This window comes from Lipotes vexillifer, unplaced genomic scaffold, assembly GCF_000442215.2.
Source record: "Lipotes vexillifer unplaced genomic scaffold, Lipotes_vexillifer_v1.1 scaffold161, whole genome shotgun sequence".
Taxonomy (NCBI): domain Eukaryota; kingdom Metazoa; phylum Chordata; class Mammalia; order Artiodactyla; family Lipotidae; genus Lipotes; species Lipotes vexillifer.
Window position 1 is genome coordinate 1,437,267 of NW_006779016.1, and position 15,724 is coordinate 1,452,990.

General features: G+C 38.1%; 1 protein-coding gene across 4 annotated transcripts in view; it reads left to right on the forward strand.

Annotated features, from left to right (window-relative positions):
* CDK14 (cyclin dependent kinase 14) overlaps positions 1 to 15,724 on the forward strand; it is a 593,024-nt gene that overhangs the window by 354,032 nt on the left and 223,268 nt on the right. For all 4 annotated transcript variants that reach the window (XM_007452057.1, XM_007452058.1, XM_007452056.1 and 1 more), the window contains one exon: positions 3,675 to 3,795. In XM_007452057.1, coding sequence (XP_007452119.1) covers positions 3,675 to 3,795 — 121 coding nt within the window. The remainder of the gene's footprint in view (positions 1 to 3,674; positions 3,796 to 15,724) is intronic.

Here is a 15,724-nt window from a genome sequence, read left to right on the forward strand (position 1 = left end):
CTGAGAAGTCAAGGGAGTAAATTTGAAAGAATGGGAGTGGTCAGCTGTATCCATTGCAGCTGAGAGAACTTTTAAGATTAAGTCTGAAGAATCTCCATTGGTTGGCGCCGAAGGGCTGGGCTTCTGGAGGCAAATGTTGGAAGAACTGTCACATGATTTACTTTGTGTCCCTGCCAGAGGGTAGAACCAGGCACAGGGTGGCAGCAGAAGTTAGACCATCTTATAGAGATGTGAAAAGGAATTCTTTCCTTGGGTAAGAGCTTACCTGTAAAGGTTCTTAACTCTTCTGGAAATCTAAGATTCTACTATGCTAGCTAGAATCAAGGTTGTCCAACTTTGAATAATTGGCAAGAGGGCTTGAATGATAGGATTTTTTACTCCACTCTTAGGGTCTTTCCTTAGTTAGAAGTGGTAACATCTTCAAGTTGGATACTCTGAATCGTTAGGCAAGCCATTTTAGGTGCCCTAAGGAACATGCACCCTTTCATATGTACACACTCAGCCAAAGCAGCAGTGTATAAATAACCTATACTCATCTAGTTAGCATTTCACTTTGCTTTTTGACTCTTAATTCAAACTGAACATTAATATAAGAAGTTTTGATAATAACCCATGAACTTCATCCTTTTTAGAAGGTATTGTAGCTTTCTTCCTGTAGTGTAACCATAGCAACTGACAAGGAACAGAGAAAGAAAGCTTTCACACATGCTGTGCTAATTAATCCTGTCCTACGTTTTCCTTCAGCCAGAGGATGCAGTTTAATAAATTTTGCATAGTGAGCGTGTTTTGATGCGTGAACTGTATAAATACATAGCAATATCTTTACTAAATATATTTATTTAAAAATGCAGTTGTATATTTCTACTTCTAGGTGTACTTTTTTTTTTCCTTTGGAGTCATTGTTTTAATAATGTGCTCCCTCCCTGAAAAGTTTTGGGATTTATTTATCTTTTTAACTGAACAGAAATATTTTTAGGGTAAAAACCTTTTGTTTAACAATATACAGGACACTCTCTACAAGATTATGTTTTAATTGACTCATTAAAGTGAGATGTGAGAGTTTTTCTCAAGTGATACAGAAGAATGTATCTTAAAAATATAATAACATGCTTCAATATGACACATTTACATGCAAACCACTTCAAGAAACTGTCTTAACACATTGAAGAGTTAGATATTGAAAACTCATTTTCATTGTTGATTTGGGAAGCTGTGTGACCCATGTGAATGGAGTTTGGGCAGTCCTTGACTGAAACATGAGATGGAGAAAAATAATGTAGATGAAGAGCTTTTTCTGTTTATATTTTTCAGAAATATTTAATCAGTTTTACAAACTTATATTCAGAGTGGGCATAACTGACCTGAAGTCACATATCATTATTTAGATTTATACTATTTCTAGGTAATTTTGAGGTCTGGTTCTCCCTTTAAAACTGGGGGTATCTGGGCTTCCCTGGTGGCGCAGTGGTTGAGAGTCCGCCTGCCGATGCAGGGTACATGGGTTCGTGCTCCGGTCTGGGAACATGCCACGTGCCATGGAGCGGCTGGGCCCGTGAGCCATGGCCGCTGAGCCTGCACGTCCGGAGCCTGTGCTCCGCAATGGGAGAGGCCACAGCAGTGAGAGGTCCGCGTACCGCAAAAAAAAAAAAAAAAAAATACTGGGGGTATCACAATTTTCTGTAACCAGTCTGGTCTTCTGAGCTGTCAAAGAAAATCTCATATTCTTAAATTCTTGTATCCCTCTGGCCTAGCTTTCTGTCAACAGGGACTTGGCAAAACCAAGGGAATCCAGCCTGAATGTTTTTGGCATCCCATTTGCCTTGACAATAGCATATGGAATGAGTCAGAACCTACTTCAGGACTTGTGCTTATTAGCTCTTTAGTCTGTATAGAAACATGCTCATTTGAGGAACTAAACTTTTTGATGAGATTACTAAACTCTGGAAACACTTTACCACCCTGACTGTTTTATCTGTTGTTCAGTTTTGCCTGCTTTGAGGTAGGATAAAACCTTGCAGAGAAAAGGAGTAGAGGTTATTATGGAAATCTGTATCAGAAAGAGTTATTCTATTCATGTGCAGAAAAGTTAGGGACAGTACATGTGTAGGTATGTTTGTGTGTGTATAATCTGTACATTTTAATATGGTATACTTATAAACATTAGTCAATTTATAATATGTCATTGTGTTGTTATAAAAACTGCATGGTAGGAAAAATTGAGTTATTGTAAACATAGTTGAACTAATTAGAAATTCATCTTCTCACTAGATGCTCTATTAATTTTAACATTTACATATAATACAGTAAAGGGAATACCAAGTGTTTAATAAACTGAGAAAAGTTATGTTCCTAAGTACTACATAAAAATTTAAATAATCAAAACATTAAAATAAATATGTTATGGTAGGTTCACTGTAAAAATGTTTGTTCGCTTTGAGCATCACAGTGATAAATAATACTTTACACTTGTCATTAATGAACTTACCCAGATAGAAAGCTATCACAGATTTTTTCTCTTAAAAAAATAATATCTATAGATTTGTGTTTTTTAAAGGAATTATGTATTAATTGTAGAAAACTTGGAAAAAACTCAGAAAAACTTATTAAATTAAAAAACCAGGGCTTCCCTGGTGGCGCAGTGGTTGAGAGTCCGCCTGCCGATGCAGGGGACACGGGTTCATGCCCCGGTCCGGGAAGATCCCACATGCCGCGGAACGGATGGGCCCGTGACCCATGGCCACTGAGCCTGCGCGTCCGGAGCCTGTGCTCCGCAACGGGAGAGGCCACAACAGTGAGAGGCCTGCGTACCGCAAAAAAAAAAAAAAACCCAGATAATCTTGTATTCCAGAACTAACCACTAAGGTTATTCAAATACATTCTCCACCAGTCTTTTTTCAGTGCATAAATATTTATGGTTGTGAGGTCAAACTGCATGTAATTTATCACTTAACATTTTATTGTGACCACTTTCCCAAGTTTTAAACATTCTTAGAAAACAATTTATTATATGGTATCTCATCATTTCCACATACCAGATTTATTTAACTGTTCCTTTATAATCATTTATTTATGTGGTTTTCAAATGATCCTCCTGAATAAGCATTTCTTAGTGAGTGTTTGACAGAACCCTGAAACCAAAAGAAGTTTTGGAAAAACCCTTTGAGAAAAGAGTCACATTCTCATCTTTCAGATTCACCGTACACATTAGAAAAATTAAGGGCACTGAGAAGTCTCACAGTATGGAAACCTGTTTTACTTTTTAAACCATCTTTTCTCAAAGGTATTTGACCTTGGGACTTTTCCATATCACACTTATTTGTAACTCTCAGAACTAAAGTACCATGAGACATTCTTTGGAAAGTCCAGGAGATTTCCAAGCCTCTGCATAGTATCAAATAGTTTATGAATTGTTTGTTTACTCTCCTGGGATACTTTTTTTTAGATTCTTGGTGCTATGTTAGGAAATATAAATGATTTATTGGTTATTAGCATGTATTTGAAACAGGTAGACCACAATAATGCTTTCCCCAACCTTTCTAGTAACCTTGACATTGCATTCGTGATTCTGTATTATAATATCACATTTGACCTTTTAAAACTGTGAACATTCAAATTTAAATTCCCTTGTTTTATTAATGCCTATTAAACTTCTTTATGTTTCATGTAACCCACAGGTCTTGCAAGAGCAAAATCCGTCCCTAGCCACACATACTCCAATGAAGTGGTTACGTTGTGGTACAGACCTCCAGATGTCCTCCTGGGCTCAACAGAATATTCCACCTGCCTTGACATGTGGTGAGACATGGAAGCTTTACTCTAGCTAATTTATCTATAGTGCTTGGTCTGGGTCAAGCCTAGACAAACATCCTAACAGCCTGAATGAAGATTAATGGTGCTGGAGTGTTGGCCTGTGTGTGGCAATAACACTGGAGTTTTTGAAAACATAATTGGGAATGTTCCCTAATCAGGGACTCCCTTACAGATGGTGTCTGCTAATGGTTCTTGATGGACAGGGGCAGAGACATTTTTCTAGCTGTCAGTTTGGTGATTTTTCTCCCGAAGGGTCTTAATTTGTAGATTTATTTTATAACAAGGAAGTGTATATCTCCAAACAGCAGTATAGGTTGGAAGTTGTAGGAGCATGTTTAAATTCACAACAGAAATCAGATAAGTGGTCTGAAAATTTTGCTGTGACTATAAGGTACAAATTTGGTACAGTATACCCCTGAAAACTATTGGTACCAATTATCCAAAATGAAATTAAATGATTACTTTTTAAAAATATCAGAGTTGGGCTTCCCTGGTGGCGCAGTGGTTGAGAGTCCGCCTGCCGATGCAGGGGACACGGGTTCGTGCCCCGGTCCGGGAAGATCCCACATGCCGCGGAGTGGCTGGGCCCGTGAGCCATGGCCGCTGAGCCTGCGCGTCCGGAGCCTGTGCTCCGCAACGGGAGAGGCCACAGCAGTGTGAGGCCCGCGTACAGCAAAAAAATAAAAAAATAAAAAAATAAAAATATCAGAGTAAGTTTAATTTCAGTAGAGTCACAGTTTTACACAGTGGTTTAGCAAAACTTAAAAATCTATTATAGGAGGCCCAAAGAGTGGCAAGGTTTAATGTGTAATTATTATTAATGATAAACTATGATGAGTTTCCAGTCTAGTGTGATCTAAATCAAATAAGGGAATAACCTTCTTTTTAGCAATCAGAAAGGCTTAATAGTGAATGTTGAAAAGGTCATTTATTAATAGAAAAATCCCTTTTCTAGACTCACAATTATGTTCAGAGTAAAACAGTTCACATAGCACATGGCTATTTGATAGCATGAATCATCTTCCATGAATGATGATGCCCTACATACAGAATTCAGCTACATGTTCACATAATGTTTATGACCTCAGTAAAGCTTCAGCATGTGTCATTTATCTTCTTGCCCGGTACTTACTTCACTGCTCTACCCTAAATAATCTTGACTTTTAGTAAATGGCTGTGATGAGGCTTGGCTTCTTCCCTGATATTTTTTATCCAAACTTCCTTCCTCCCTTCCTCCCTTCCTCCCTCCCTTTCTCCTTCCCTCCCTTCCTCCCTCCCTCCCTCCCTTCCTTCCTTTCTTTTTGTCTGTGTCAGGTCTTCGTTGCTGCGTGCGGGCTTTCTCTAGTTGCAGCGAGTGGGGGCTACTCTTCATTGTGGTGCGCAGGCTTCTCATTGCGGTGGCTTCTCTTGTTGCAGAGCACAGGCTCTAGGCGTGCAGGCTTCAGTAGCTGTGGCACGTGGGCTCAGTGGTTGTGACTCACGGGCTCTAGAGCACAGGTTCAGTAGTTGTGGTGCACGGGCTTAGTTGCTCCGTGGCATGTGGGATCTTCTCAGACCAGGGCTTGAACCCACGTCGCCTGCATTGGCAGGCGGATTCTTAACCACTGTGCCACCAGGGAAGCCCTGATCCGAACATTTTATGGAGAGAAAATAATCAAGTTCCTTGTGATGTAAGGTACAGTGTAGATTTAGTTAATTTAGATTCCAACAACCCCTTAGGAATGGGATTTGGGCATCTGTAAAGCCACTGAAAATATATGCAACATTTTGTGTACACGTGGATATATTTATTTTTATGTGGTGTAGATCTGTATGAGTTATAGAGTGTTTTTCTCTACGTTTTCAGAATGGAAATTCTAGATTGTTTTTCAGTGAGGTCAGTTAAGGACTCTGCTAATAGAACATAGTTTGGAAATATTTGTGGCTTGGAGCCAGTTTTGTCTTAGTTGCTTGGCAGTGCAGTTAAGACTCTACCCTCAGAATGAGGAGAAGCTATTTTTTATACACTAATGGCTAATTTTTCCCAAACCTTTGAAAGTGCTCTTTAAAGTACAGAGAACCGCATGGATTGGGACTTGATAATATGTCTGTGATATATAGTGTTTGATTTCCAGTCTGTGCCTCTCCACTCGCCCTGCCCCCAACCTTTCTGTGACAAGTATGTGCCTTTTGGTGTCCATTCTCTTAAGGAAGAAGGCTTGGTTGCTTTCTGCCAATTTGCTTTAAGCAGAGACATAATGAAGCATAAGAAGAAGATGGTTATTTAAGTGGAAGGGAGGAAAACTGATATAAAATAATAGACCCCAAATGCCCTTTTGTCTGCATGCCAGTATTATTCATTGCCAAAAGCAAATAGTAAATGTGTTATGTTGGAGCAGTTTCCCATGCTTATTGGCTCTACAATTCTAAGCCCTAAAATCTGAGTTATGTCTATGCTATGCCTGTCACTCTGAATCTGATTTCATTCCAAGCCATTTTCTAAAAGCCATTTTGTTATTTTCCTATAAGTCAGATAAAACGTATGTATTTTTCCAGTTAGAGAAAACTTCACAGGGCAATGATTTTTGCATAATTAGTGACCTTGATGCTGGGTATTCAAGGATCTAGAAATGGGACTATAATTGAGTCATGGCTCAGCTGCACCAAAGAGAAGTGCAAATATTAACCCATAGACAGTAGCAGGGGGGCAGGTGGCAGTGGTTTCAGGCTATTTTTACAGTTCATTTACCATCCTGGGGCAGTGGGGTAGTAACTAAAAACTAACGATCCCTACACAGTGTTACAATTTCCAGTTTTCTGTTTAAATAGCTTTGGGCAATAAAAATATTAATGAAGACACTTATTCATTAACATTGGCAGCAAGTGATGGAAGTCAGAGCTCTCCCTGTTATGATTTACTGCTCTAGGTCTCCAGCATGGTGGTGATGTATGAATATAGTGTGTGATTTGAGAACTCATCAAGAAAGATAGCTTTATGACACCTTTGTCTGCCTCCGTGAAGGAGGGTTTAAGCAGAGGAATCAAATTGGACTTTGTGTCGTGTATAGCTTCCCTTAATTCTTGGATTTTATAACTCTTTGAAAGTCAAGGCATAGGACATCATCTTTAAGCTTCTAAACCAAAAAGGCTTACCAAGTACTGAAAACCACATTAAGAGAAGTGCAAATGTGAAAAGGAGCTTATCTGTGTAGTTCCTCCCTTGTCAAGGAGTTCTGCTCTAGCTGTCGAGATCATTGCTCTTAATAAGCCTTATATTCCTTTATAGAAGCTCATAAATATGTTTAGAATGGCATTTGTTTTCTAAAGCAGAAGGTCACTTGGGATTATTTTAAGGGATTAATTTTTAGCATAGTGACTAAGTTAATATGTAGTTAATAAATATCTCATCATCACGGTGCTTTTGCGGGGGGCACAATATATAGTGATACCACCTTGTGTCAATTCCAGTGCTCCCCAACATGGTGTGTAAAGAATGATAGCATGTCAGTCTCTCCCTTTCATCATCTTTTTCAAAGCTAATTAACATATTAACTATGCTTGTCAAAATGTGGGGCAAATCATTTATAAATAAACCTGTCAAATGTAATGAGATTACATTTAAATTACATATTAAATCACCCTTTTCTCTATAGCATCTCTGATTTAGGATTAAAATTAATTTATTTAACATTGTAGCAGCTGGGTGGTTAGAAAAAAATTTCCATACCGATCTTGATATATAGAAAAACGTCTGCATCAAAATTGATTTTGCATATATCAGAAAAGGAATTGCCTATTTATTGAGTATTATAAGGCCATTTAGCATTGCATTTTATTAAATAAGCCTAATCACCATACATACTGGCAATATAGAGTTCTGCCATCATCCTTAATGATCTCTCCTGAAGCAAGGAAATTTATGTAATAAAATAAAGTTTCCTAAGGACTCAGGCTTGTTTACCAGTGTTTTAAGAGAAAGAATCATAAATTGTCTTAAGCAATGGTAATAACAATGGTAACAATAATAGATACTTTTACTGAACACAAACTGTATTCTAAGTCCTCTTATGCATTTTAATTACTTACCTACTGTTCTATGATACAGTGAAAGAAAACAAAACCCAGGGAGACTAAATAAGAGAGTAAGGGTCATAGTTAGTAAATAGAGCTGACTTGCAAACTCAGAGCTAACCTACTCCAAAGCCCTTTCTCCTTATAACATATTACATAATCTCTTAAGATGATTTATAAGCAATTGTTTTTTATTTTACTAGTAAAGTGATTCCAAAACACAAGTAAGTAAAATACCTCTTTGAGAATTTAGGTTATGATCTGAGTCATGTTGGATCCTTTGCATATTTCAAACAAAGTGGATGGCTTTCCCTCTCACACAACAGCCTTGCAGACTGCTTTCTCTCCTCACATCAATAGTCTATATTATATAATTTTATTCAGGGTGGAGTTTTTTTGAAATAAACTTAAGACATGCATCATTGGATTGAATACATTTTCATGAGACCAATATCTATACTGGCAAGTATTTTCATAGTTTCTAACTACTACTCATTTACCGCTTCTGCTAAAACGAATGTGTCCATTTAAAAAAAGAATGCTAGTAAAAAATGAGAATTTCGTCTATCAACATTATTTACACATTTTCTAATTAATCAGGTCATGAGACCAAGGGGGATTCAAATTAGTCACTCTCAAAAGTAACAACTCTTTAAGAGATCTTGAGAGCTGCTCAAATAATACATGATCCAAATGACTTGCCAGTGTAGCCACTGACAATGCAATGGAACATGACAAAAGAACAGGGATAGTCAGAAGGGTGTCTGGGGGACAAAAGCCGAGCTCCTGGTGGCAGCCGTACTTTCTGAGCCACTCCCACTACTGAAGTCCCTTAAAATTGCGATGACCATAGAGTATATTGTCCATACCAGGATACTTTTTAGAGTTAATAGTAATTCTGCTAGGACAATAGGTGTAAAACAGGGATATAACTGTGACATGTGGTCCTCTTACTCATAAAGCACTGGAGCAATAATTTGCTAAATACTAGGTAGTCAGAAGAGACAATGCATTTGAGTGCTTAATTCACACCGAAGGAGTGCTGGCTACAAACTATTCCTTGTGGAAAACTTCTGTTACATTGCTTTATAACAAATTGTCTCCAAAAGTACAGTTCTCTAATATTAGATTATTATGACATTATGGAGTGGCTGCCACAGTGCTGCATTTAGTGATGGCTTTGGAATGCTGAAGGGAACCTGTTCTCTTATCCTATCAGAAGCTTAGCGTGGTTATGGTTATTACATCCCATGTTGTTTATCAGTGTGTGTTTGTGAGAGAGAGTGTATGTGTGTTTTCGATGGATGTGTTTGGTCACTTGTTAATGATGGGCTGGCTGAATCATAACATATAAAATGAGACATTGTATGTGTAGTTTTCACTACTAAATATTTTTAAAACAAATAAAAATCCCCCCACTTGTATCAAAGTTGGCAAAGTAATTGGTTACCCACAACTGGTTTTTGGATAATTTTTTTTTTTTTTTTTTTTTGTGATACGCGGGCCTCTCACTGTTGTGGCCTCTCCCGTTGTGGAGCACAGGCTCCGGACACACAGGCTCAGCGGCCATGGCTCACGGGCCCAGCCACTCCGTGGCATGTGGGATCTTCCCGGACCGGGGCACGAACCCGTGTCCCCTGCATCGGCAGGCGGACTCTCAACCACTGCACCACCAGGGAAGCCCTGGATAATATTTAAATAGCCAATCACAATGACTAAGTTTCATGATACTAAGATAGCCCTTGGTATACTTAGCTGCCTCACTGGTTCATAGCTGCAAGAGATGGATAAATGCGGAAATTCTTTAAGAAATATATGACTCCATAAATGTTGAAAATAGTGTTCTTATTCACCTTTTGGAAGATCAACCAGCCAAGCTAAATATTTTGTATTTCTATTAAAGTATACAATCCAAGGGTGCTATAGAATATATCAGAGAAATAGAAGCTGTTGTATTTGGTTTTAGGGAGATTCACATACTGTCTATGTCTGGAGAATTAGAGAGAAATTTTGGCCCAGGATGTTCTCATCTTATGCGTGTGTGTGTGCGTGTGCACGTGCGTTTAATTCAGAAATATATGTTAGTACTCAAAGTTTGGAGAGCATTGGATGTTCACTAGTGCCTTTTATGTTTTACAAGTTGTGTATTTTTTCATGTAGCTATTGATTCTCTGATCAAGGTAACTAACAGTGGTTTGCTGTATAAAGGAGGCCGTGTTATGGTAGAAAATACGTTGAAAGCCTAAATTAGGCTCTGCCACTCCTTACCTGTGTGAATTTAGTTGATCAAATCGCTTAACTATCCTTATCTTCAGTTGCCAAATCAGAAAATTTTGATAATTAAACCTATTTCAGATATAACTAGTTACTAATAGCTGCCACAATAGTAACAATAACAAAAGTAGTAATCTCCTGCCTCACTCATTCTCATCCTCTAATCCTATTTCTCAGAAGTAACTACTACTTTCAACTCTTTTAGGATCTGTCTCCACATGTCTTAAATAATTGTTTATATTGCCATCTCTAAGTTACTATTTTAGACATTGCTACTAAGTAGGTGTATAGTAGACAAAGGTTTAACTTTCTTCCATCAACCTTCCCCCAACTCCACCTTCATCTCATTCTTCCAATATAGAATCTATATCACATTTTGAAACATTAATATGTAAATATTAATATTATTCATGGTGAAGTCAAGTAGTATTCATGATTATGTATTCCTTCTTGTATAACCTTCGGTTTTTCCTGGACTTTATGATTGTCTCTGCTTTTTATTATTTAGTTGTCTTTGTCCCTACTGTTATTTATAGTCATAAAAGATCTGTCAATTATATATGGAAAATATTTTCCAAATGCTCAAACACATCAGCAAATCTGTCAGTTCCATTTAATTTTCTTGACATCTCCCTCCCTTAACCTTTTCCTTGAAACTTTCCTCTCTCGGCTCTCTGATTTCTTGCCTTAGCACAGCTGAACATCTGTCATCTTAGGACTTCCGTTTCCCCCCTCTCCTGTTGTTGTAGGTCCTAAGCTAGTTGTTCTCTGTTTCCCTCCAAATCTGTTCTCTACCCTCTTCTTCCCTGCCCTATGTCCTGGATGACTGACCCCTAGGGAATACATCCTCCAAGCTGCCTTGGCTACTGGTTCCCAGTCGAGTTCAGGCAATGGAAAAGTATGAGGATTGAATATTCATCCCTACTTCTTCCCTGCTTTAACCTATATTTCTCGGAGTGGCTAACTACAGCTTCTGTGCGGAAGCACTTTTTCATGGCTCTAGCTGTCAGTAGATTTCCATAACATTTGGTCTTTATGATCCTAGGGGCAATAATGGCTTTTAGGTTTTTTGGGGGGGTTTTTTTTTGGCTGTGCCACATGGCATCCTGGGTCCTCGGCAGTGAGAGTATGGAGTCCTATCCACTGGACCTCCAGGGAATTCCCAGCTTTTAGTTCTAAGGCAAGCAATGACTTCCTGCTGTTGCTAGCCTCTTAGTGTTTCAATATGTCTTATTAGTTCTGTTATGCCTCTGTAAGTAGTAAATTCATCAGAGTCTGTTCTGGGTTGGCTTCATTTTCCTTCTGACCTTTACTGATTATAGATTCCTTGTTTCCTGGATTCCTTGTCTTCCTCCTTTAGTTTCCTAAGAAAGAATGTGTTAGAAATATAAGTTTCAAATTCTTAGTTTTCTCAAAATGTCTTTATGCTGCTCCCACACATGATTGATAACCTTTGTTTGAGTATATAATGAGGGTTTTTTTTTTCCCTCAGAATTTTGAATGTATTGCTTACTTTCTTTAGAGCTTCTAGTATTGCTACTGAGAAGTCTGATTCCATTCAGATTTGCAAGCATTTGTGTGCCTCATCATACTTTCTCCCAGGAAAGTATTAGGTTCTTATATCTGTCCCTGGTATTCTGAAATTGCTTGATAATGAGCTTTGATTGTATCTTTTTCTGTTGGTGCCAATTAGATCCTCAATTTGAGGACTTTTGGATTTAATTTCTCCAGAGGATAAACACTCAGTGTCCTGCTGGTGGGTTGGGTTGAGAGATGGTCAGAGAAGGCCTATGGGTCAATTGCTTTGTACAAACATTCAATCCTCCATCCTATTTCCAGTTGTCAGACTCACCTTTACACTTTCTAGAACTTATGTATCCAAGTCGTGTGCCTTTTCTAAGTTGTTGTAGGTAAATACTCAGTCTGTAACTTGAGAAGTTGTAGCTGCCTATGGTCTGCCTAGATTGCTACACCTTCATCCACAACTTATGAAAAAAATTCTCTCTCATCTTCTTGTGTGTCCTCATCTATCTATTTTATCCTTGTTTGAAATGTTATTCCTTAACTGACACTTCAGTCACTTTTGGGAGGGAGGGGGAGTTTGTGTACATTTTACCGAATGTCCTACTCTTGTTGATAATTTAATATTCGTGGCTTTACTTATGGACAATTGACTGCTAAGGTTCTTGTCCTAGAGAAAGTTGTGACTTTGCTTGGCCACAGATTTGAGTTGCAAGTCCTGATGGGTGGGAGCCAATCAACAGCATGGTGCAGGCAGGAGCATCTTGACTGCCAGCTTCTTAGTGTGGTTGTGGAAATTTATAATCCTTACCATTTAACTGTTAATGTAGTGATGATAACTTTATTTATGAAAACAAATGTGAAAAGAAAAGCCAAGCGCTTTCTGATAAGCTAGTGATAGAAAGGAATAGAATGTGAAATGATAGTTTTTTAAAAGGTACAAATTTTACATGAATTGAAAGAAGTGATTGCAGAAGGTAGTTCTCTGATCAGTGGCAATGCATGAATCCAACATGAGCTTACTATTAAAACAAGCAAAAGCAATCACTGAAACTCTTTCAACAAATGTTCCAGTCAATATGAAGTTTCTAATCCAATGAAGGTGAAAAAGTAGATTGTTATCTTACATGTACAGGGAAGATATGATTGAATGACAATGTGATTGGAGAGAAGCTAGGGGCTTATATAAACATCATTGTTGGGAAAGGGATTTGGGTGTCTACTTCATACTGTTCATTGAAGGATGAAAGTGGGGACCTCTGTGCTATTGTGACGTTTGTGATTTAATTCCTCAGGACACTGCATTATCTAGCATGTACTTTAATTAGGAATCACATTTTCATTTACTGGTATTCTGCTCTATGAATTAATGTAACTTAAATATACTAGTAGCTTTCTTGATTTTAGATACTATATTATGTAATCAGTAAACTTAGATATTTGGGGTTTTTCTTTTTTTCCAGTTTTGCTGTTCAAATGGAATGTCCTTAGATTCCTATTGGTAAAGATGACATTGGGCAAAAAAAGAAATAGTACAATAATTGAAAAAGAAAGTCAAACTTAACTAAACTAGCCTATCAGTGGCCAAGAAACAGCCTGCTTTAAATTCCATTAAAATATAAAACAAAACTTAATTACAGTCTGTGACAGGCACTTAGTAATTACTAAGGACAGAATCTGAGTAGCTTCCTGTTTACATGTGGATTGTTCATCTTTGGTATGGCATTTATATTTCTCTGTATTTCTATGTGAGACAGTAGATTCTAAGAATGAGATACTCACATAATTGCATTTTCTGTAGAGCCTGGCAAGGCATTTCTATTCTTTCTCATTGAAAATTCAGTGGTTCTTCCTTGACAGCTAGCTTTTGCCATGTTTGCTTCTGAAGACAGAATATATTCATAGCCTAATGTAGACTCAACAAATTGAAAAATTTTTTATATCAACTATAAAAATTTTCATGTTTGTCATTTTTAATCCTAACATGTTTAATTTAGAAACTGTTTCAGAATTTTAGCAACCCAGTGAAATCAATTCATAATTTTGTTTTATTAGGTTTTATGGCCATTTTATACCCCTTCCTCCCAAATCTGAAGATTCTTGGTTATGCTGTTCACACTAGCTGGTTGGTGGTGGCACAGAGGGAAAAAGACCCTCTAGGGTCTCAGGGCCAGCCCCCTTCCCACTAAGATCTCCCTTACACAACATGATTATGTTCAGCCATTCATTCATTCATTTAAGAAAACCTTACAGAATGTCCAGAGGTTCAAGAGTGAAAAAGACCTGGTCCCTGTCCTTCAGCAGCACCCACTAGTGTTACAGCATCACACAACTCCAGGGGGCGTCATTCACATTGTAGTCTGTATGCAGGGTCTAATCTTTACAGCCACATTCCAGGGCAAGCCCTTGAGTATATTCCAAGAAGCCCACAGACTTCACCAAAAAATGGACAATGAGGATTTACGGTGGGAAGGTCTTTGCCTTCAGGTCTTCCATGTGTTATCTAAGAGGGTTGTCATAGCAGATGGGTGTCAAACATTTCCCTGTCAAGTATCATCCATCTAGTCGTATACCTTAGTGGTGCTCATTCCAGCATTCTTAAACACAGACCATCTAAGTACAGCTATGCCATTTGATGACTGGAACTAAATATATCAACTTACCACTCTGTAAACTGAAGTTCAGAATTCTTCTTTCAGGAGAGTAATTTACATGATTTCAGCAGTGATTTGTCTTTGTGATATGCTAGATATGTTTCTCTAAAAAGATTGCTTGAATGTGTCATTTGCTCTGATCTTTAAGATAATTACCCATGAACGATTTTTTCCTAATTCCCCACATTATTGCAGGACGATTAATACATTTGCAGGGAGGAATCTTATAATATGACTCCCTTGTTTTGCATCAGCTGTCATATAAACAGAAATTAAAGATGTGCAAAGCTTATTAGTTTGTTTTTTCTTGTCCTGCCTGGTCTACAGTTATTCCTTGGAGAAGTGCTTTCTATGGTAGCATTTTAAATGACTAACCGAATGGAACCTCTCTCTTCCTTTGTTGTTTCATAGTGCAAGAAATAATATTTCTCGGCTATTCAATGCAATATGTTGAGGTTTATATTTTTTCCTTATTGTAGTCCTCAGTAAAGGCCTTTCCTATTTAAATTTTTGTATCAATTGTTAATGGTTTCTGGATGTTCCTGTCTGAATATTCCCAGGTATCTATATAATATGTGGCTGTTACTTTTATTTATTTATATTTATTTTTTGGCTGCGTTGGGTCTTCGTTGCTGCGCACGAGCTTTTTCTAGTTATGGCAAGTGGGGGCTACTCTTCGTTGTGGTGTGTGGGCTTCTCATTGAGGTGGCTTCTCGTTGAGGAGCATGGGCTCTAGAGCATACGGGCTTCAGTAGTTGCAGTGCATGGGCTCAGTAGTTGTGGTTTGCAGGCTCAGTAGTTGTGGTGCACAGGCTTAGTTGCTCCGTGGCATGTGGGATCTTCCTGGACCAGGGATCGAACCCGTGTCCCCTGCATTGGCAGGCGGATTCTTAACCACTGCGCCACCAGGGAAGTCCTGCGTGGCTGTTATTTTAAGACTTTATCTCTGGGGTTTTCATTATCTGTGGAAGTCTGTTTTAAATTTTCAAGCATCTTTAAACACCCATCCTTCTTTCAGTACACTATCAATGGTGATAGACTTCAGTCTTTAGGGATAGTTTTATTGTTTTTTTTCTGCCCAAACCTTAATTTTATAGACTTTCTTTTGATATTATCTTTATCCTTGTTAGCATTTGTGTCACCAGGAATGAGAACGAATTCACCATCTCCGTTTCTTCTTTTTTAATCTGACCAGACTGATCAAATAAAGACCCGTCATTCTAACTGGGGAGGCGGCATGGCATAATGAAGGCTCACTGGCCCAGGATTCTGAGTCACAGCTTCAGGTTCTGGGGCTGACATTTAAACATGTAATATGGTTTCTTTACATGTAAAAATCAAGGCATTGTCTTGGGCACTCTCTAAAGTTCCTCTATCTCTAAATTTCAACAATCGAGTAAATTGTACTGCTGAAC